The sequence below is a fragment of the Tenebrio molitor genome, chromosome 7 (genome assembly GCF_963966145.1).
Source record: "Tenebrio molitor chromosome 7, icTenMoli1.1, whole genome shotgun sequence".
Lineage (NCBI taxonomy): Eukaryota > Metazoa > Arthropoda > Insecta > Coleoptera > Tenebrionidae > Tenebrio > Tenebrio molitor.
This window is the reverse complement of record NC_091052.1, coordinates 3,847,331-3,869,633: the sequence shown is the minus strand read 5'-3', so window position 1 is coordinate 3,869,633 and position 22,303 is coordinate 3,847,331. Positions and strand designations below refer to the sequence as shown.

Below are 22,303 nucleotides of genomic sequence, written 5' to 3'. Positions count from 1 at the left end.
TTTTATGTAAACATCTTTTTAGTTTTTGTGGTTTTGTTGTGAAGTTATTTTTTTTTGTTTAATTATATGCTTATTGAGACTTAAAAATTTTAACTGATATCTAGCAGATTTAATTTTTAAACCTTGGACTTCTCTCAACTTGGGAGAAGAAGTCCAGTTGATGCCTTATTGATTAGATAGAAAGTTCCGTTTTTTGAGAATCTTACCTTAGTTGTTTGTATGAACTTTTATCATGTAACTGTTGTCTGCAGTATTATTTTATAGTTTTTACAAATATGAAGCAACAAATATTTTATTAATTGCACTATTTTTGAAGAGATACTTATAATATATGACAATTATTGTTTACTTTAACTGGCCATTTATCAATTAAAAGTTGTTTCATTATTAGTAAATTGTTTTATTGACAATTTGATAGGGGAAACATTTTTAAGATTAAGTTATTTTGACAAACACACTAAATATTTGTTTAAATGCACAAGCAGTTTTGATGATGACAAAATAGTTTGCTTGTTGGTTTTGGTTGCAGCAAAAATAAGCCTAAAAAAATTACAATTACCAATAATTCATAAAAAATTATAGGAAATATTCGACGTTTTTGGACGATTTTATACACCATAAGCTGCATTATAGAATATCTGATAATGATATGAGATAAACAATCAATGTGCTGTGATGGCTGTTCAAAAATTGTAGAAAAGCAATTTCACTTTGCTGCAGCTTTAGCAGCTTGACGCCTTTTCACATCCCAATTGAAAACTCTTGCCATGTTCACTTCTGTTGTTGTAAATTGATCCCTATTAATAAACATAAATTATTAAAAATAAATTGCATCATTTAGAAATATACCTTAAAAAGTCCAAGTCATGCTCCACATAGTTTAAATTTCTTGTGGCTGCAGCAATATTTTGTGTGAGAAGTTCTTGAGCATCTTTCAAGCTATATTCCAACATCACATTAGCACCAAGCCATAGAAAGACTGTTTCAGTAGGGGGTACTTTTGCCTTTGCAAATACTTGCTCACTGAGCAAAAACTGGGTTTCAAACTCTTTCTTTTGCTCTTCTAACTTCTCAATCATTGTCAAAGAGCGTTTTAATTCTGGTACTTGGTTTTGCAGTCTTTTCTTTTTCGACAACAAATTATATTCCATGAATTTGTATTTAGCGTGTTGATTATCTAATTTTTTTAATACTTCATCCACGTTTCTGTTGTTTTCAGTACGCGACATGTAAGCCTCTACATCTTCCTGCAGGATAATGAATCATAAGGTGCCGAATAAGGTTATGTTCCGGTTATTTTCGAATCACGTGAAATCAATGTTCGTAAAGCACTTACCACAAATTCAGCTTCCGGAATCCCCGCGTAAGACTTTTTATCGCCAAGTTCAGTATTATTCTCTGATTCTGATTTTTCCATTCTGTTTTTATCGAAAATAACCCACACTACCGATCTCAAAACAATTGAAAATTTAGTAAAATGTAATGTTTGCCGTTCAAACTGTTGGCTATGCTGATTGTCAAAGTCAAAGCTGATGTCAGATATTTAGGTTATAAACATATCGGATTTTAACTAGATTAAAATAAAAATTAAAACAATGCTTACTAGCTAAAATCAAATCATGGACATCCTGTGGGGTCTGATAGTTATTGCAGCAATTTATTTATGGATACTGTTCATGGACAGATTCTTTAAAGTAAGATGCGAAAAAATTACAATGATCAAAAAAATTGTGATATTTTTTTCAGTCATGTTCCCATTATGGCTATATACAATTTCTTAAGGGAACAGGATTGGAGATTAGATTTTTTCAGTTTTCATGGACTACAACTGCCTTCAACAAGTTACTGTTAAAATGGGGTAGTAATTATACAAAATTCCAGAACCTCTGGTTTAATTGTGGCTTATGTGCAAGTTTAATTTTATTGCCCATATCCATCTATTTACTTCTAGTAGCTTTTTTCCAAAATTTTTCAACTTCTGCTATAAGTGAAGAAAATATTATCCAACCTGTTATACCTGGGGTTAATCTCCCTGCATCAGAGATAGGCTATTACAGTTTAACTTTGTTGATAAGTTCAGTATTACACGAGTTAGGTCATGCATTAGCTTCAGTCCAAGAAGATGTGAATGTCATCAATGTAGGTGCTAACTTCATTTTTATTTTACCAGTTGCATATGTGAATATTAACTCTGATAAGTTGTTTTCCTTAAATCCTTGGAAAAGGCTCAAAATTTTATGTGCAGGTGTTTGGCATAATCTATTGATAGCAGTTTTTGCATATTTGTTATACACTTCACTGCCATCAGCTTTTTCATTATTTTTTAATTTTGGCAGTGGCATTGTTGCATCACAAATCCATGAAAAATCACCGCTTGCGGGGAACAGGGGTTTAAATGTTGGTGATATAATTCTCAAAATTAACGACTGTGAAATTCAAGACGAGACCATGTGGTATAAATGTCTCAGTACTTTAAAAACTAACAAACCCGCTTTTTGTATTGAAGGCGACGTTATCCACAATTTAGACGAAAGCGTTCACTTAAAACATTTAGAAAACGGGGTTGTAAGTTGTTGTCATTCAGACAATAAAGGTAAATTGTGTTTTGAATATTTAGACAGTAAAGACAGCATTCTGGAGTTGCCTCCGTATGCGTGTCTGCCTGGAAGAACTGTGATAGAAGTTTCCACCAATTTTTGCACAAGCGACCCTCATTTTTGTCCCAAAGATACTTTTTGTTTTAGACCCGTGTTAACGAACAATACAAATTTATACAAAATCAAACGAACGGGTAAACCAGATGTAATTTTCATCGGACCCGCGTCGGATTTTTTGAGAACTGTTACGGTATCGTCGTATGTTCCAAAATATTCATTCTTGGGAACGGCAATTCCGGATATGACAACGAAGTTTTTAGGATACCTCTCCATATTCTCAATGGGCTTGGCAATTGTCAACATTTTACCCTGTCTATTCATGGATGGTCAGCACATAACTAATACTATCTTTCATATAATATTTTCTAAACACTTAAGGACTACACATATTAAAGGCATTTCAGCTGTAGTGACTGCTTCCTTTACGTTTTTGTTGGTGATCCACTGTACAATTGTTATTTGGAGCAAGCTTAATTAAGTACAAGAAATAATACCAATTAAGTAATAAGTTAGCATATTTATAACATAGTTTTGTGTGTTCATTAAATTTGTGATATGGAAATTTGTTCTGTTGTGTATTAATAAAGCAAATAGTTTTGGAAAAGTATTTATTTCAAGGTTTACCAAAGTACAATTTAGTTGACATCCTTAATAAAACAACACCACATTATTGACTATTTAGATAAATTTATTGTATTTTCTAATTCTTTTAAACATCGCTCTCCATATTTAATATACATTTTTATTGTAATTTCGTCAGTGTGATGCGCGTTACCTCGAAAATCACGACGTGTCCATTCTTTCAATTCTTGCTGATGAGCCGGATCAGGAACTTCTTTTATAGTCCTGAAGATTTTCCTGTAAAGGTTTTTAACTTCTTGTTTTAAAATAAACTGAAAAAGTCAGATTAAAGGTACATAAATAATTTGTCAGGATACCCCGAATTACATGTTTTAAGTTTAGCACGGGTCTTGCAACTTTGGACATTACACACGTAATCACAAAAAGTTCTTGCAGAAATATCTGCTTGTTCAGAATTCAGATTCGGAATATGAAAAATATTCTGCAATTTTAAGTTTGGGAAGGTTAGGTACTTAGGTTAGACGTGTGTGCGCACGCTCAGTTGGTAGACTTGCGCGTTGCCAATTTAAAAGTGTGGCGGGAATACCCCACTTCGAGTACCAAAATAATCACAACATTATTGAAAAGCTCAGCTTGTAGTTCTCATCGAAATTTTCCTGGTGTGCGCAGTATTTATGTGAAAACGAATTTTCCCAAATCGTATTAGAAAAGTAGTGCGTAATTGATTTGCACGACACCTTTTATTTTTCCGTTTACGTGGTTTTCTTTTTCATTTATGGAAAAAAGTGCCGCCGAAGAGATACCGAAAGTTGCGATCAAAAAGGAGGCTCTCAACGATGATATAAAAGTGAGTCTAATTTCGAACTGGGGAGAAAAATTAATTAACAAGTCTGGTTTATTTTAAAATCGTAGAGATTTACAATGTCGGTTTAAAAATAGATTCCGTCATTGTTGATGTGATGTTTGTGCGCAGAGGAGGGGACCGATATATTGAAATATATGTTTTTAATTGTTTTGCTTGATTACCCCGTGGATTTTTCTTGTATTGTTCTGTGTTAAAATTTAAATGCGTTGTAGGCTCGAGCACGGGCCTAACATGGATGTGTAATATGAACTCGTCACTTGATATGGGGATATCAAATGGCAGATGGCGTGCAACTGATACCCATCAGCCAGACATCGTAAATACACGTTATTTTATATCCTTGCATCTCGCTGGATATTCCGTTGATGCTTCACAAATCATTCTTCTTAAAACGTGTTTATTATTGCAAACCGCAAGAGCTTTTTTAACCAACCGATCCTCATAACAATTGATTGTTACTATCAACATACCGAACATTCTTTGCCTTTCCCTAAACTCAGTTTAACTAAACGATCATTATTTCTTTTCTTTGTCATTTGTCTTTTAGGTAAGTATATTCAGAAATTGTATCTGAAATATTCTAAATGAAATTGTCCACAGAAGTAGGTACCTATTTGGAGGTAGATACAAGTGCTACCAATTGTACGATGTATTAAAATATCAACTGTAAGATTTATTAAAATACCAACAAAAGTCGGCAACAATAGTCATGAAATATCAGATAAAAATGTTTAAAAAAATCTGTCTTCTTTTTTGTGGAAGATATGGACCTTTTTGTAACAGATAAATGTGGCAACATTTAAAAACATTACATTTATCCCAATAATCTGCAAATATTTCTTTTTTTTTATCCATGGAAATATGAAATACAAAAGAAAAACAAAGCGAGGTAATTAATGCGGAATAAAGCGGGTGGGTCGTATTGGGTCTCCACTTTGACTCCAGGAACGACGGCGCCAACCAATTCCAGAAAATGACACAAGTAAAAGAAAAATTTTAGGAGATACGTGTTATAAGATCTTAGATTATATTTTGTGAACAAATAATGAAATCGTTACCTAAATGAATAATTCTGCAGTCTATTTCCTGCAATGAAATTTGAAATAATAATGTTGCGTTGTTAATATCATAGCAACATTGCCAACTAACATCGGGCATGTTAATTTAAAAAAAAATCAAATTTGCCTTGTAGTACCTATGTATTGTTGTATTAAAAAGAGCTGAATTCTTGAATACATTGGTTGAGTTATTTATTTATCTACTTATCAAACAGAAATGGAATTGGTGACAATATTGTCCGCCTTTAGTTTTTAATTATTTAATTCCATCAAGTAATAAGCTTTAGTGTTAGGAAAGGCGGAATGGATGAGAGATAGAGGTAGTATAAATTACAAGAAGCGCGTTTGGAAATTGATATCCCTATCAGGTAGCTGTATTCTCCTAACTTGGTGTACTACAATAAAGTAGAAAAATTTTAATTAATGTAATGATGCAGAATGAAACCTATCGAATGTATCACGTAACACATTCGAGATTTCGGTTTACCTGCCCCTCTTCATGCGAGAAATTGCACGGTTGTATACATAAAAATACAAAATAAAAAATAAACAGATCAAGACAGTAAGTGTTAAAATATAAACCGCCCCGGTGATGGATCTCCGATGTTTAAAAATCATGTTGGATTAGGTGATCTGAAGCTTTTAGCGTATTCAAGTAACATAATTCCTGTATTTATTAGAAACTAAACTCCCATCAAAATTTGTTTATGTAACATCGTATTTTGCAAATTAGTATGTTTGAAAATCAATCCGATCTTTCAATTAATAAATCTCTATAAATATCACGTTTCAGATACTAAAATACCATCATGAAGCGGTAAATTAAAAATCCATCATTAACGTGTTGAAAAATTTTCGTTCGATTTTTGCTTGTTTTTCCATTCGTGCCATCTAATGTTACTTTTGGTGGATTCGCCGGTAACATTTCAATAGATAAACTCTTTGGCGGCAAAACTGTTCTGTCTGTATAATTAGAGACATTTTGAAAGTTGACACCTCGGTGTCTGTTTACTGCGCTGAACCAGCTACGCCCTCTTCGTCTCTTTAACTCCTCCGCAGAGGTGGATATCTTATTTCCAGACTCCACCTATATGTGTGCATTATGTACTGTAGAAGTACATTAGCTAGATAAATCCAATGGATAACAATTTTTCCAATTCGATTGGACATTAACGAGGAAGATTCGAAGCGAGTGAAAAGAAATCAGTTCTAGCGTGTCCAACAGTTCACTTCAACGTACTCGTAATACATAATAAATTTAAAATTTAATTACCTCCTCGCTTTGTTGTATTGAATTTCTCGAGTTCTACAACTAGTTTCCACTTTATTTATTTGTAATTATGCTTTTTATATATGTTCGCAAGTTGTGTCTAATTTCCTGTTTTAATTTAGGATTCACGTTACATTACCGTCTTCATTACGCGCTGCAAGTAAATTAAATAAACGCGATTTCATTTCATATGCAGTTGTTACTTGTTTGAAAGTAAGACTTTTTTTATCTTTCATAAACGTTATATTTGGAACAGCGATGTGATGGAAATTGTAAAGCAATCTTTTAAAATGACCGGGAACTGTTTATCCATTAATAAATCAAGAGCAGTACCCTTCCTTTTTTATTAGGGATTAGAACACAGAAATGTATGGAAACGTTTAATTGTTGACGTTTTTTTGATAAATCGAGCGAAAAACTACACAAAAAATATTCTGTTAAATGAAGCAGGGATACCAACTAGTATGAAGACATTTGGAATTTCTAAAATCCCTGATTGTCTAAATGTATTTAATTATGTATACATATTTTATAGGTTATAAACTAGCCAAAACTGAATAGGGAATTCCACAATTTTTCTTAGAAAGCAAAATAATTGCACCAATCCTCCCATGTATTCTTAAACACTAGATAAATTTTAAATGTTACAGGTACTTGGAACATTACATCTAATGTGTATCTTTATATATTTCTAACACATTTCATTATAAATTTTAAGCTGTATTTATAAAAAATTCAAAAATGAAAAAAATCCCTATTCATTTTTGCCTAGTTTACATATAAATCCCCCTAGAAAGTAGAAAGTTATCTCCCGTAATACATATTTAAGGGTTGAAATCATCCCATTAAAGTTGGAGCCTTTTGTTTTTTTGCTTATATGTCGAAAAGGGAAAAAATAACGAAAAAGTTCCAAATGAAAATGAAAAATAAAATTTAAATTTTATAATAAAATTTATAATAAATAGCACGTATGTATTGTGTATTTGTTTGAAAAATAAATCTAAAAATGTTTATGTAATAATTAACAAGATGCCAAAAAATCGGATGTTTAAAAAAAAAATTATTAATTTTTTTCACCATACTTGTAGAGGGACAATCAACGAAAATTTTGGCGTTACGAACTTTTCACTATATTTTTTGAAATTTTGAAGTTACTGACGAGAAAGGAAAAGCCCCCATTTTCAGAGGCTATTTTCACCACTTAAATATACATTTCAGTAGCTCATTTTTTGTAAATCTTTATACTTCGGTATTACATGCATGGATTACAATATACAGATATTTCACGAGTGATAATGAGCCCGGCGGAATTGCAAATGCAACCCACAATACATTTCCAAAGTGAACTTGACTATTTTAAATTTCTTATTGTTTTGTTGTTGTTCCATGATGGCTTTGATTCCAATATGTAATTTTATTTTTTGTTCGACACTGTCAGAATTTGAGAATTTTCTCCTGTGTGAACGGATTTTGATAAATTTGACAACTTGTCAAAACGAAACGTCAAGCTAATTTTAAAGATTTTTAGCGATTTGGAGCCTTTAAGGGGCTCGTGGAACAAAAAAACGTTGTGTTCAACTCGTTCTTGTGTAATTTGGGCTTTTTTTGGCACTCGTGGACCTTTAAAACTCGAGTGAAACGAGAGTTTTAAACTGGTCCACTCATGCCAAAAAAAGCCAAAATTACACATGAACTTAAATAAGTAACTATTGTCACAAGTGACATTTAGGAGAAAGTTAAAATACGACGATTAAAAAAAATGTATTCGAACGATGTGAAAACAGACAAGATTTTGATTTATGGCGAATGTAATAAAAATGCTTCTGCCCTTGCGCGTTTATGCAGACAATTGACATTCAAAAAACAAAATCCACGTTAACTTTGGAAATGTATTGTGGGTTGCATTTTCATTTCTGTCGGGCTCATTATCACTTGTGTATACAAAAAATTTACCTAGACACTGGGGAGAGAGTAGGGAACTCTCCTTCTAAATTGTACATTAAAATATTGTTAATCAAAATTTTGTACACCTTGGAAATCAATGACTAAAAAATAAATTTTAGTACATAATCAAAAAAATGGAGAATTTTGTAAAAATCTAAAATACCTAATATGGGAGCGTGTTCTTGATTTTTATGGAATTCAGTTTGTTGATTCAAATTTCGTATTTTTGCAGGTCTTTGGTAAACAGACATATACAACCTATTTTTATGTCCTTTTGATTTTATGGTATTACTTTTTAAATACCTACTCTAATATACAAATTTAAAACAATGTTTTTATCTACTTTCACAAAAATATTCGTCTTAATTTTTACGTCATGATAAGAACGGCCAGAATTCAGGGTTAATTTAAAAATATAATACTTGGCTGAGTTATAATTTGACCGAAATCATATTTCTACCGATTACCGTCAATTTTATAATTTTAAAGGAATGATGTTACTTGACCGTTTCGTTTAAATCATGGATTAAATTATGGCGGAGTACTTTCTCCGCAAATCGGTTTCTCCGGTTCGTCTTTGTCGCAACAAGCCACCGATGCGCACTCGGTGATGTTAATGCGAATCGAAGTCGCGTTTGTACTTCGAGGAGACTATCATTTTCACAAACTGCAACAACTCATATTAAAACTGCACCAAGAGAGCGAACCTGATCTGTAGGAATGAAACCAAGGTGTTCTATTTCGCCTTCTCTTAAGCAAGCATCGGGTAACTCCTACTATTAATAACCACTTCTCTTAATTAAAATAAGCAAACAGACACCCCTCCTGTTTTGCATTTAAAGAAACGGCTGTATTATTCGGTCGACTGTGGAATAAAATTCCGGCTGTTATCGCTACTTCGTCACGAGATGGCAATGTTTCATATGGATTTTTTGATAAAATTTTATTAGCAATAACACGAGACCATTACGAGACCAATTAACGGAATTTCCGAGATGTTTGCGATTGCCGGAATTTTTACTGAAGAATCATTGTTGATGTGTTGCAGGAATTTGCTGAAACAGCCATGAACGAACTGTTGGGCTGGTACGGATATGGCAATAACAACCACAGAGATGCACGCGCCTGCAGATCTCATTCCGGAAGCAACAGTTCCGGGCCCGAGTCGCCGAAATATAACGGTAATGATCATTTACAGAACTGTTTAAACAAACAAACAGCTGCACCAGAACTAATTCCTAATTTTGCACCATTGCACCAAAAGCACAAATTACACGTGCCTATGGTCATCGTTATTGCATTGAAAATTAACTCAATTGCTTTTTTTTCCATAAGTACATAGTAAAGCTCTGTCATTCATTTGAGTTTTATACAGTGCCAGACGGGTCTTTTAAAAACAAGCGTCGAAGAACGAGTTTCATTTCAGGGAGCTTCATTACCGCTCAATCAATGGTTGTAATTATAAGAATGGTAATCGATATTAAATTTCTCGTTAGAATTATGAAAAAGTGTTCGAATTACACGCTAAACATTTAATCATTATTGTGCAGCGGATGCACGGCCGAATATATTGCCCAATTATTATCATTTCCATATTCATGAAATACCTACCTATGCCGCTTGCTGTTTTGCATTTTACAATTAACCTTCAGCTACATTTTGATGGTGAAACACCGTCATTCAAACGGGTTTTTTTCTTGCATTTAACATGCTTTTTCCATCATAATCCTCATTCATACGTAGTATAAAGACAAACGAATCAAATTTCATATAGTTACTTAATAAACGCCTTTTTTTTCTGTGAACACATGATGAGGGTTTCAAATTTCATGTGACTTCTGAAATAATCGGTTATTATCTACTGCTTTAGAGAGTGATGAAAATTTCAATTTTACATTAAATTATTAAACAAAGTAGGAAGTTTTAGTGTTTTGAAAATCTCGTCATAAAGTATTTTGGTACAAAGTGTTTTAGTGTCATGTGTCTGTGCACAGGAATTAGCCCTCACAAAACAAAGAAAAAAATCTAATAGTAGTTTATTTGACGAGTTTGTGTGTAAATTGGGCCTTTTTTGGCACGCGTGGGCCATTTTAAAACGCGAGTGAAACGAGCGTTTTAAAGGCCTATGAGTGCCAAAAAAGGCCCAATTTACACACGAACGAGTTGAATACAACGTTTTTTTGTTCGACGAGCCCCTTAAAGACTCCAAATCCCTTAAAACCTTTAAAATTAGCTTGACGTTTCGTTTTGACAAGTTGTGACATTTATCAAAATCCGTTCACATAGGAGAAAATTCTCAAATTCTGACAGTGTCGAACAAAAAAATATCATTATGTACTATTATTACTATTATGTACTATTACGATCATAAAATTTTGGACATCAAATTTCTGTCACATTAAAAAAATTACTCTAAATCATGCTTTATTGAAACTGTCACATGAACGATGAAATTGTTGTCAATTTGACACCGGTTTAAAACATTTTTTTTTAATATGCGAGTACATTTGGGTATTTGTTTTATATTTTTTATTAATTAAAACCTCGTTCTATTCCATTTGTCTGATTTTTACAACTTTTTAAATATTTTCTCGGTAAATCTGACATTCACATTTTCAAAATTGACACAATCAAAATTGAGGTTATTAATACATAAGGGTCGTTTTAGAATGTATGACAGCACGATGACATTAGTGTCCAAAATTTTTTGATCGCAATAGTACATGGACGTGTATGTACAGTCGATGGACAAATAAAACTGGGACAAAAATGACAATCACATAAGTCAAAATTTACAAATTTGCATCGTTTAATTACGGCTTTATCACAAATAGGTTAACTTTGGTATGACATATTATATAGACATTGACAAATGTATTGACAATTCAATGGTCTGATTTACATAGATTAAATTTTAAGTGTCCCAGTTTTATTTGTCCACCGACCGTACATTGGAAGGAGACTGGATTAGCAGATGTCACATAATAATTTGTGCAGAACTTCATAAATTGAGATCATTGAAATTAATTGTCAGGGTTTTCTTGAAAAGTGTTGATGTTCTCTGCAAACTGTCGTTGTTTGCTTTTTTAACTAGTAATAATGAAATTTGATTGTTAGGGGATACTTTATTTAATAGATAAATAGATAATGTGATACTTTAATTAAATGTTTAAAATATGAACCATGTGTCTCTACGACACTTATCTATAATTCTTTGCCAAAAATTGCAATTGTGGCATACTGTGTTACATAACATACATTCTTTGAGTGTCTCTACCAAAAATAATCCAAAGGAAAAAATGTCTAGCAACAGTAATGTAATAGAGCGCCTCTTTTATTGTTTTCTATTATTTGAGTTGTCCGAACGGCAAAATGTTAGAAATGCATTTGAGCCAAAATTTTAGTATTGTGTGAAAACAAATTGTGTACCTATATTTTGAACATTTAGTACATTAATGTTACATAAACAATCATAAAATTGTGGTTTGTTCTAAAGAGAATTTAAAAGGCTTCAAAATGATACATCACTCGACCCCTCTTCCCTATAATGGTTCGGAAGAGGTCAACCTAGTTAGGGGGATGAAGTTGCTGTGCTGAATTTATTCCCATTATGTGTTTCCCTAGATATCAAAATTGAGCTGTTTCCGCGTTTTTCACATAAGTTTTCTAGATAATCTGGATCGATCCTGTTCGTTCGGCCAACCTGTATTAACACGAGAAAATTGCCGCAGGCATTTGCATTGCAGTAAACAAAACAAGAGATGAATTCTGTAATTACTGGAAAAAGACGCTAATTTTGTAATTATGTAAGGATTTTTTTTCTGAATTCAGCTTTGTCCAATGAAGGGTAGCGAGTTGCTTTTAGTGCAATCATTCAACACAAGATAGAAAATAAAATATTTATGAACATTAAGTTGGATTTCTTATAAAATTTCCAACTGTCAGTTGGAATGCTAACAGATAAATGTTGTATATTTTTGTTTAAATATTTTTCATTATTCCAATAAAATATCCCAACATCATGATTGTTTTCTACGGCACACTTGCAGATTTTATGACAGACCCGACAACCAAAGTTAACTTGTTTCACGTTAACTTTGCAAATGTATTGTGGGTTGCATTTCCAATTCCTTCCTTTTAATTACTTATTACAAATATGTAAAAGAAATTCTTATGTTTAAAAAAGAAAGAAATAAGAAATTGGGAAGTACTGGCATGACATGAAAGATTATTTTAAAATTTTCTTATGGTTCAATTCCTCCAACGAGTAAAAATCTGATGATTTGAGATTTTGCTGAATTTCTTAAAATTGTTTGTTAATAACTTTTGGTGTTGCTGTCATATATGAATGAAATAAAGCACTTAACTTTAAACTTATAACAACAGTGGAAAGAAAATTAAGGAATTCTTATTTACATATTATGTTTATTATTTATTTATATGTATTGCATATTAAATCTCACAATCTGATGAGCCAATTCTTCTATCTTTGGATCGCTTTCAGCATGAAATGGTTGTAATTATTGTAACTTTTATTAAAACTAAAATTTTCAGATTTATTAATACTCGTACATATAAAGTAAAAAAAATTATGGGAAAACGACTTTTCAAATGGAAATAAGTCGGAGATAGATTTAAATGAGGTGATTTATTCTTGGTTTGAAATTTAAATATCTATTTATACCGACATAATATTTAGCAAAAGTCATTTAGCGTATCATAAACGTGATTATTGTTGATAAATATTTACATGATATGTAACTACACAGAAAGAAAGGTATAACATTCAAATTCTACCCGTTTTTCTGGTATTGTCGTGTTAGCGATTTCAATAGTTGTCAGAAGACCATTTTGTTCCCGAAAACCGTTAATTTCGTAACTCTGACTCTAATCTATTCTTCTTTCTTTGTCGAACCTTCCATGTCAACACAAGCGGCATCCCTCCACGTCAAGAAAACAAGACAATGTGTGCGTCGCTGTACACTTCCCGGTACGAATTTTCTTTTGTGCGAAGAAGTTTTATCGATAATTTCCTTGAAACGTGCCTCAGCATGTATGCTATTCGTGGAATTCCATTGCCAATCAAAATATTTCGAACCTTCTTCACGCTTAAACGTGCACAATTAACACCTGATTGATGACAAGCTTCCATTGGACTTTGTTCGTGCAAGGGGTGGAGTTCCCGGAAATATCAAGCTGCCTTATTTCGTTCCATTCTTAAAAGCATTGTTCCGCACCCATGAACAGAAACACTTGCGGTAATTAATCAAAATTGTCGTCGTCCAGGACCGGACACTTTGAAGAATCGGTCAAACTCACCGGAGAGGCCCCTCGTCCTGGTGAGCGTGATCTGGACGCAGGGCCGGCGTTTTAGGCGAATCTGTAAGATAATCCTGGCGGTTATTTCTAGACGGTGTAATATTAGCCCGCGCGTGTCCGTGATGCCTTTACCTCGTACAGTTTTACGCCAACTTTGAAATATGGGGCTCATTCATTTGATCTTTGGCCACGTGCGGCCGAATCAAAACACCGTATTATGCGCGATTTTACCAAAATTAAACCAAGAAATTGTTTATTTGTTTCGGTTAGATATCTTTTAGGTTGATGCCTCTTTGAAGTGCTTGGCCTGTCCGACGAACGCATTTGTAAACTTGCAGGAAATTAATTGCATATAATTTAAAGTACACTCTGCTATCGGTAATGCCAAAGCTAGTTTCCTTAAATAGAGTGAGGTATTTGCCTCAAATAGGAAACTTGTATCAAGTCAAATTAAGGAATATTTCAACGGTTTCTCAGCATAATTAATATACCTACATCTGTAGCAGGTATTATGTAATATCAGAAAATGTATTTATTTTCTTTTTCATCGATTGTGCAGCAAATAATAGGTAATTCTTGAATTTTCTTATAATCGTTACTGAAATATTGCTACATTTCTAATTTTACTGCTATCCCACCTCCACCCGGCGGCACGGCAATTTTGCCGGAGTACATACACTATTACGGATAAGTAATAGTGCAGTGCTTATCAACATAATTACCGGCGTCTCGCCTCCGCATTTTGACTTTGTTGTGTATTATGTTCTGTGTCAATGTTAAGGAATTTCCTCACGATATGACATGAGTATAATAATATACCTTTTTGAATTTCAACCACTAATGTTTTCTCTAAGTCCAAAATTTTTAAATTTTTAAAAAGAGATTGTGGTACTATTCCTGTTGCTGAAATTATAAATGGTAAAATCGAAATTTTTTCTAAACACCAAAGATTTCTCATAGCAACGGAGAGTTCTAAATATTTATTAATTTTTGTATTATATGTCTGTGTTATATTGTGTGAATTTGGAACAGCTATATCTAAAAGATATGCTTGCTTTTGTTGTTTATTTAAAATAATAATGTCTGGTCTGTTATGCTGAATGTGAATGTCAGTTAAAACTGTGCGATCAAAATATAATTTGTAATTGTCATTTTCTAAACAACTTTCTGGTTTATAAATGTAATGTGGTTGTGTATCCTTTAATAAATTGAATTTAACTGCTAAATTCATGTGTATAATTTTTGCGAATATATCATGACGTTTTTTATATTCGCTTTGAGCCAAAACGGTGCAAGAAGAAATGATGTGTTCAATGGTTTCCCCTTCAGTTCCGCAAATCCTACATTTATCGATGATCGATTGTAAACCGCATATGTGTTTTTTATAATTTCTTGTATTTATAACACGATCTTGTATTGCAAATATAAAACCCTCAGTCTCAGGATGAATATTTGATTTTTTAAGCCATGCATGAGAAGCATGAATATTAATTTCTGGCTGTTCTAGCTCTTTAAAATATCTCCCATGTAAAGACTTTTGTTTTATATTTGCTATAGTGTCAGGTATATTTGGCTCAACAATATCTGAAATTACATTATCACTTAAATTTAAAGGTGTGTAACCTTTATCCGCTGAAACCAACGCATTAAAAAAAGTGTTATCACGAGCTCTATTGAGAAAATAATTTTTTAGTGAAGCAATTTGATTGTGTTGTAGAATTTCTAAATTTGAAAAACCCCTACCACCATTTTCGCGTGGTAAATTAAATCTTTCAATAGCAGATTTGGGGTGATGTTTACAAAATTTTGTAAAGAGAACTCTAGTTTGAATATTTATATTCTGTAAATTAGTTTTGGACCATTTTATAACACCAAAAGAATAGGTCAACAATGGAACAGCATATGTATTAACTGCTTTAATTAAATTATTACCGTTTAATTTTGATTTTAAAATAGATTTAATTCTTAAATAAAATTGTTTTTCTAAATTTTCTTTTATAATTGAATGTTGAATATGATTTGATTGATTAATACCTAAATATTTATAAAATTCTCCTTTATTTAAATTTTTAATGATTTCTCCTTCTTTAGTTATATATTCTAAATTTTCGTAATGACCACGACATATTGATTGCGTTTTACACTTATCAGTACCAAAACTCATGCCAATATCACTTGAGAAATTTTCAGTTATTGTTAGTAAAGATAAAATGTGATTTTTTTTAGATGCATAAAGTTTTATGTCATCCATATAAAGAAGGTGATTTAATTTGGATAGTGTGGTATTATTAACTCTAATATTGAAACCATATCCAGTGCTATTTACTGTATTTATTTTCTTGTATTTTATACATGGTATGTACTCGTACGTTGTACAAGTACGACAGCCAATAAAGTGTTTGGTAATCAGTTCTATTGTGTTCAGAAAAGAAAAATTGAATGATCCGTGTATACAGGCTGTTTGATGAAAAACGCCTCAACCCATAACTTTGTTATTTATTACCCGATTTCAATGAACAAAAAAATCAAAGATATGGTTTTTCAAGCGCTACAAAACAGCCATAATAGTTATTTATTTAACGAGTTCGTGTGTAATTTTGGCTTTTTTTGGCATGAGTGGACCAGTTTAAAACTCGAGTGAAACGAGAGTTTTAAAGGTCCACGAGTGCCAAAAAAGCCCAAATTACACAAGAACGAGTTGAATACAACGTTTTTTTGTTCGACGAACCCCTTAAAGGCTCCAAATCGCTAAAAATCTTTAAAATTAGCTTGACGTTTCGTTTTGACAAGTTGTCAAATTTATCAAAATCCGTTCACACAGGCGAAAATTCTCAAATTCTGACAGTGTCGAACAAAAAAATGTTTTTTTTTTGGTGTTATGTTCAATAGCTAACGATAGTCAACTTTTTTTTTTAAATGGACACATGTAGTTTTTTAGGCTTGGTCTGGTAAGGTTTTTTTTTTCTGGATCTAATGATGTATTGAAAGTTATCATTTGGTTCATAGCTAACTGAAAAAAAAATAAAACATTTTTTGTGGTTCAGCTTATTATAAAATTTTTAAGAGTGCCGTGAAAAACAATCGGAATATAAAGTACGATAAATGTCATCTAAACGTCAGCTTAGAAGTTTTCATTTCCTTTTTTAAACTTTTTTTATTTAAGTATAAAATAACATTGTCAGTCACGTAGGATAGCAGTCATTTGACTATTATTTTATGTTCGAGTGTAATAAAAATCGTAATTAGTCAAAAACAAAAAGTTAATAGAAAAAATAATAATAATTAAAAAAAAAATATTTTTTTTAAATTATTATTTATGTTTTCCAAGAAAATAATAATAAAACTCTTCAAGATTGCACCTGAAAATTTTCAAACTCACACTTGACATTTGTTGCTATTTATATTCCAATTGTTTTTCACGGCACACTTGAAAATTTCATAATAAACTGAACCACAATTAAAAATTGTTTTATTTTTTTTTTCAGTCAGCTATGAACCAAACGATAATTTTTAATACATCGTTAGATTCAGAAAAAAAAACTTTATCAGACTGAGCCTAAAAAACTACATGTGTCCATTTAAAAAAAAAAAGTTGACTATCGTAAGCTACTGAAAATAATGCCAAAAAAAATTATTTTATGGCTGCTTCGTAGCGCATGAAAAACCATATCTTCGGTTTTTTTGTTCATTGAAATCGGATAATAAATAAAAAAGTTATGGGTTGAGGCGTTTTTTATCAAACAGCCTGTATACAGGTAGGAGTATTTCACGAGTGATAATGAACTCGACGGGAATGAAAATGCAACCCACAATACATTTGTAAAGTTAACGTGGATCCTTGTTTTCTGATTTAAAAAACATAAAACATAGTAACCTGTACAGTTTCGTGAATTGTGACATAAACGTCATTCGCTTGGTTAAATGAAATTGTGAAAAAACGAAGTTTTTGGGAAGATATTTATCGTCTGCATAAACGCGCAACGGCAGAAGCATTTTTATTACATTCGCCATAAATCAGAATTATGTCTGTTTTCTCATCGTTCGAACATACATATGTATTTTAATCGTCGTATTTTAACTCTTTGTCAGTTGCGACAAATAAAATTTTGGGAGCAAAGCCACCATGGATTCATAATTTCATTTTAAAATAATACGATATTTAAAATAGCCACGTTAACTTTGGAAATGTATTGTGGGTTGCATTTTCAATTCCGCCGGACTCATTATCACTCATGAAATACCTAGATACCTTGTATTTTACTACACTTTTTGCGGTACAAGTGAACTGAAAGAATAGCACAAATACAAAGACTGTAATGCAACTTGCAAAAACAAAATATGTAGTTGATTCTAACTTAACGGCGCCGGCGTGATCAAGAATGACTGAGTCTGTTGGTAACAGAGAAATTTGGCAAGTTTGAAATTTACCCTCAAAGGTTTATTTTTGTAATAGCATAAACATAACCAACAAAACCAAGAATGTATTTAATGTCGTCTCAAGTTAAAAAATCTGATCAATGCCAATTACGAGACAAAAAAACACCAATACTTTTCAATTGTTTCATTGCCAACAGACTCAGTCATTGTCGATCACGCTGTATTTTTAATGACTTTTACAACTAGTCATTTATACATTTTTCTTAAATATCTCTTGTGTGTCTTTATTATTTTTACTACTTGATGTTTAAGTACAGTATTGATTTTTTTTAGCTGATCTAATACTGATTTATTTAGCCCTAAATGGATTGGATTTCGATTTGTATTAATACATGCTGACATTTGTCATATACAAAAGCCAGTTCAATTTATTTCATTTTAGAAATTAATTCGGAAATATGCGGAAAAAGTAATTATTAAAATGTCATTTACCTTTTGAAGAGAATGTTAATTATTTTCGATTTAACTGCAAATGACCCTAATTTTCTATTTTTGGAGCATTTCATTTATTTTTACATTTTTTACATCTGACGAAGATTTGAAATATGTAAAATAGTGTTATTTTGGGCGATATTTGAATATTACATAAAAAATACTGAAAAATTCATATTACAGTCAGAAACTACACATTTAAAAATGTTATTGTCAAGAATGATTCAGTTAATTAGTAAAAATAGAAATTTTTATTGTAACTGTTACTCAATTAGTCTATTTTGTCGCAAACTGTTTGTTAAAATTTGTTATTGTTACCAACCGAATCCAAAATAAAAAATTTCAAAATTATCCTGTAAAATAGGCACTACCAATACTACTTCCAATTTTCTCCTGAATATGTTATTTATTTCATTAAAGTTTTTTTTTAACCATAAACGTTAAAAATAGTTTTTGCCATTTAGAGGTCATGAAATAGCCTTAATTCGTAGTATTAGATGACAAAGTAATGCACTAAATTTACTTGTAAGATTTGTGTGGGTTACTTTGCCATATTACATACATATTTTAAGAATGACACATTGTTTGACAAAACTCCAAAATTACATTTTGATTGATTTTACACTAACGGTACAATCGTTTTAAAAATGTTATACCTAGATAAATTAAATTGATTGTAGCAATGCAGTTCAAAAAAATGTAACTACTTTTGGTTTCAAGGTGATATATTTTAATAACCAGAAAAATATTTCCAGTGAACTTTAATTATCTAACAGTATTTGTGGTGTATTTGCATTAATAATTTGTACCTACCCGTTTAGACACAGAAAATAAATGAGCTTCTAGTTTTTCAATGAAATGTAGGGAAAGTTATTCTTCATAATGAAACATTTACGAAAGAAAAGTGGCACGAATTTTTTTGAGCTAATAGCTAGCTTTACCCGTTCATAGATCTTGTTAACCTGATAGAGCAGACTTTACATAATGCTAACCCTTAATAAAACGCTAAAAAACAAAAATGAAGCTTCTGAATTACAATCTGTATATTCATCGTGGAGAATGTAAATTATCCTTGAAATCGTCTTACTTCTTCTATCTTTGTTGACATTAGGAAATTCTTGTATCGGCAAGTGTTTTATGGTGTTCAAATTTGATCTTAACGATCTTTTCTACCCTCAAAACAGGACAAGTTAATTAATGTTTGAGACTGCTGAGTTAATTTAATGATACTGTTTACTGAAAACCCTTTTCGAGCAGGACGGCATTTAGACAAAAGAACTGGATGTGACGTCTTTAAGTACATTTGCCGTCTCCCCTTTTAATACTGTTTCAATTTCAAATTGTGCTAATAATTATTCGGCAGTGTAACCTTTGATCCACTTTGTTTTGAAAGCCTTCAGAAACTAGAACGCTTTGATGTAAACGTAAACATACATATTTATTCTTTGTGCGGCAAGACAGACATTTCCACCAAAAAAGCTTTCAATGACATTACAAAAATAACAAATAATGATAAGAAATTACTTTCAGAGGGGTGTGGATGGTGCGGCAAAGCAGTCGATGAAAACACAGGCCTCTCCTCAGCAGCGGCGACATTCTGTTCTGAATTGTGTTTTTCACAATCAAGGAGGGCCAATTTCAAAAAGAACAAAACCTGCGACTGGTGCAGACACGTCAGACACACAGTTTCGTACGTCGATTCTCAGGTAGACTCTTTTTTTCTCTCTGAAAATTATCTAATTGAATTTTTTTCAGGACGGATCTTCACAGCTTCAATTTTGTTCAGACAAATGCCTGAACCAATACAAAATGCATATTTTTTGGCGCGAAACCCGCGCCCATCTCGAAATCCACCCCCACATTCACGGAGAAGAATCATCCAGTGGTACTCTAATCACTCCTGAACTGTGGATGAACAAATGTAAATCTCCAGAGGTACAAATTTCGTCACCGTCTTCGTCGCCAAAGCTAGCGGAAAATCCGCAACAAACATCTCCTTTGCCACTAATCACTGTTGCTCATCCTTCGAAGTTAATGTCAGTTCCTGTGCAAGAACCAGCGGAAGTTAAAAGACAAAGAAATAAAGTACAAAAAAAGAATAAGAAAAAATGCATGAACGTCTCCAGTTGTGCTAATCCCGCTAGGGCGTTTCTTTCCGAAATGCCGCAGGATCTAAGGATAAGACACACTCCCACTGATTTCGATGGCCCCAGACTTGGAACTGAAGAGGGGAACAAGACAAATCAGTCTAACACCACAACTGGTGATTCAAAGCTAGGTCCAGGGCAGTATTTTAGTAGTACCGAAGTAGCAAATCATAGGAAATTGTTGGATAGTTTAGTACCACCTCCTACGATTTTGGTACCGTATCCCATAATTTTACCTTTACCTATTCCTGTTCCTATACCCATTCCTTTGCCAATTCCAAATGGTCTCTTAAATAAAAGTAGTAAAGACGACGAGAGGAAATGTCGAGATGTCTCCAGTCAAACCGATAACGAAGTCAGTTCTAGTCAAAGTGTGAGTGAGGAGGTTGAAGACAATAGCGAGAAAATTACTGCTAGAGCTTTAAGGAAAAGGAAACGAATCGTCGAGAAAAAGTCCAAATTTGTCATCAAGAACAAAAAAATACTGTCCACTTGAAAATTAGTATCATCCAGATAATTTAAATATATTATTTTCTTATTTCTTCTTTTGGTATTAATTTTGTTGTACATACACTTTAGTAATAAAAGTAGTATAGACAGCGGAGTTTTTTGTGTTTGCTGGAAAGTTTTGGCTTTGTTTTTAACAGATGAAAACTTCCTATCGTCGTTTGAGGAAAATTGAACAAATTTTCATCTTCGTCAGTAGACTGTATGCATTTATGAGTTAAGGTAATGTAATAAAATAGCATTGCAAAGTTTGCACTTTACTGAGGTGCACTGAAACTTTTTATACGCCGTTTAAACTTCAGCCATAAATTCTCCCTGCAATATTTCTATTTAGCCAAATTAAGCACTATAAATTTACGGCGACCGTGGTAATTGCGATGGCTATTTCTGTGCTTTCTAATTAATACTTCGAATCCTTTCAGGTCTTTGCGGATCGAATAAACTCATCCGCAACAAAAATGTCGGCTCATTTGTCTCACCTTGCTCCCAGAGTGATGTACTCGGAACAAGAGAATCCACTTCATCGAGCGATTCACTACACGTTTAGCTGGCGGGGAGGTTTTAAGGGATGACAGCAAAAATATTTATCATGATTTAAATTAATGAACTTGGAAATCAGGGGCATGCATGGTTAGTTAAGAAGCGGGGTGGCGTCGTACTGTTGAATATTATCACGTATCTGTTGGACAAGAGAACGCTCTAGTAATATTCATAGATAAAAGAGGAGATAATGTGAAAGTCGAAAACTGTCGTCGCATAAAGCTGTTGTCTCATATGAGCTTTCGAGGGAAATAATAACAATCTGAAGTTCATAAGCCGGACTTTTACCAACCGCAAAAACTGACCGGCCTTCTGAAATGATTTAGTGCCACTGACCCGGTCCAACTATATGAGATTCAAACGAAACTGAATTGGGTATTTCATTTTCTTGTTGCGCAGATAACAGTTTTGATGAAATAATTTCTTGTTTTTATAAAAATAAAAAACAATCAATTTAATTAATTAAGGAACCTGCAGGTAGTAAGTTGCACAACAATATAAAAACGTAAAATGATTATGAGAATGTTTTCCAGGTGGTGCAGAAA

At 32.5% G+C, this 22,303-nt stretch overlaps 4 protein-coding genes across 5 annotated transcripts; 2 read left to right on the top strand and 2 right to left on the bottom strand.

Annotated features, from left to right (window-relative positions):
* Positions 1–44: 44 nt before the first annotated feature.
* On the bottom strand, positions 45–1,471 carry LOC138134587 (prefoldin subunit 3-like). 2 transcript variants are annotated; one of them, XR_011160774.1, is made up of 4 exons: positions 1,337–1,471; positions 850–1,247; positions 595–797; positions 45–540 (listed from the first exon to the last, which is right to left on the bottom strand). XR_011160774.1 is itself a non-coding variant. In XM_069052941.1 (3 exons), the coding sequence occupies exons 1-3, from the start codon at positions 1,415–1,417 to the stop codon at positions 707–709; spliced, it is 570 nt and encodes a 189-aa protein (XP_068909042.1). In that variant the 5' UTR covers positions 1,418–1,471; the 3' UTR covers positions 45–706. The 2 variants fall into 2 exon arrangements, 1 of the variants encoding a protein (XP_068909042.1); XM_069052941.1 differs by having other exon boundaries at positions 45–797.
* Positions 1,472–1,551: 80 nt separating this feature from the next.
* Positions 1,552–3,261, top strand: S2P (membrane-bound transcription factor site-2 protease). The gene is made up of 2 exons (XM_069052938.1): positions 1,552–1,694; positions 1,747–3,261. The coding sequence occupies exons 1-2, from the start codon at positions 1,620–1,622 to the stop codon at positions 3,133–3,135; spliced, it is 1,464 nt and encodes a 487-aa protein (XP_068909039.1). The 5' UTR covers positions 1,552–1,619; the 3' UTR covers positions 3,136–3,261.
* Positions 3,252–3,767, bottom strand: LOC138134589 (LYR motif-containing protein 2). The gene is made up of 2 exons (XM_069052943.1): positions 3,606–3,767; positions 3,252–3,550 (listed from the first exon to the last, which is right to left on the bottom strand). The coding sequence occupies exons 1-2, from the start codon at positions 3,642–3,644 to the stop codon at positions 3,332–3,334; spliced, it is 258 nt and encodes an 85-aa protein (XP_068909044.1). The 5' UTR covers positions 3,645–3,767; the 3' UTR covers positions 3,252–3,331.
* A 70-nt stretch (positions 3,768–3,837) lies between these two features.
* On the top strand, positions 3,838–21,315 carry Sobp (Sine oculis-binding protein). Its single transcript, XM_069052939.1, has 4 exons — positions 3,838–4,086; positions 9,425–9,557; positions 20,095–20,270; positions 20,320–21,315. Exons 1-4 carry the CDS (start codon positions 4,015–4,017, stop codon positions 21,205–21,207), a joined length of 1,269 nt encoding a protein of 422 aa, XP_068909040.1. The 5' UTR covers positions 3,838–4,014; the 3' UTR covers positions 21,208–21,315.
* Positions 21,316–22,303: the final 988 nt, after the last annotated feature.

Coding starts and splice junctions, on each gene's coding strand:
- LOC138134587 (XM_069052941.1), bottom strand. CDS start 1,417: ATGGAAAAATCAGAATCAGAGAATAATACTGAACTTGGCGATAAAAAG. Junction 1,248..1,336: donor TTCCGGAAGCTGAATTTGTG/GTAAGTGCTTTA, acceptor ATTATCCTGCAG/GAAGATGTAGAGGCTTACAT. Junction 798..849: donor CATGACTTGGACTTTTTAAG/GTATATTTCTAA, acceptor GTTTATTAATAG/GGATCAATTTACAACAACAG.
- S2P (XM_069052938.1), top strand. CDS start 1,620: ATGGACATCCTGTGGGGTCTGATAGTTATTGCAGCAATTTATTTATGG. Junction 1,695..1,746: donor TCATGGACAGATTCTTTAAA/GTAAGATGCGAA, acceptor TATTTTTTTCAG/TCATGTTCCCATTATGGCTA.
- LOC138134589 (XM_069052943.1), bottom strand. CDS start 3,644: ATGTCCAAAGTTGCAAGACCCGTGCTAAACTTAAAACAT. Junction 3,551..3,605: donor CCGTGCTAAACTTAAAACAT/GTAATTCGGGGT, acceptor TGACTTTTTCAG/TTTATTTTAAAACAAGAAGT.
- Sobp (XM_069052939.1), top strand. CDS start 4,015: ATGGAAAAAAGTGCCGCCGAAGAGATACCGAAAGTTGCGATCAAAAAG. Junction 4,087..9,424: donor CTCTCAACGATGATATAAAA/GTGAGTCTAATT, acceptor GATGTGTTGCAG/GAATTTGCTGAAACAGCCAT. Junction 9,558..20,094: donor CGAGTCGCCGAAATATAACG/GTAATGATCATT, acceptor AATTACTTTCAG/AGGGGTGTGGATGGTGCGGC.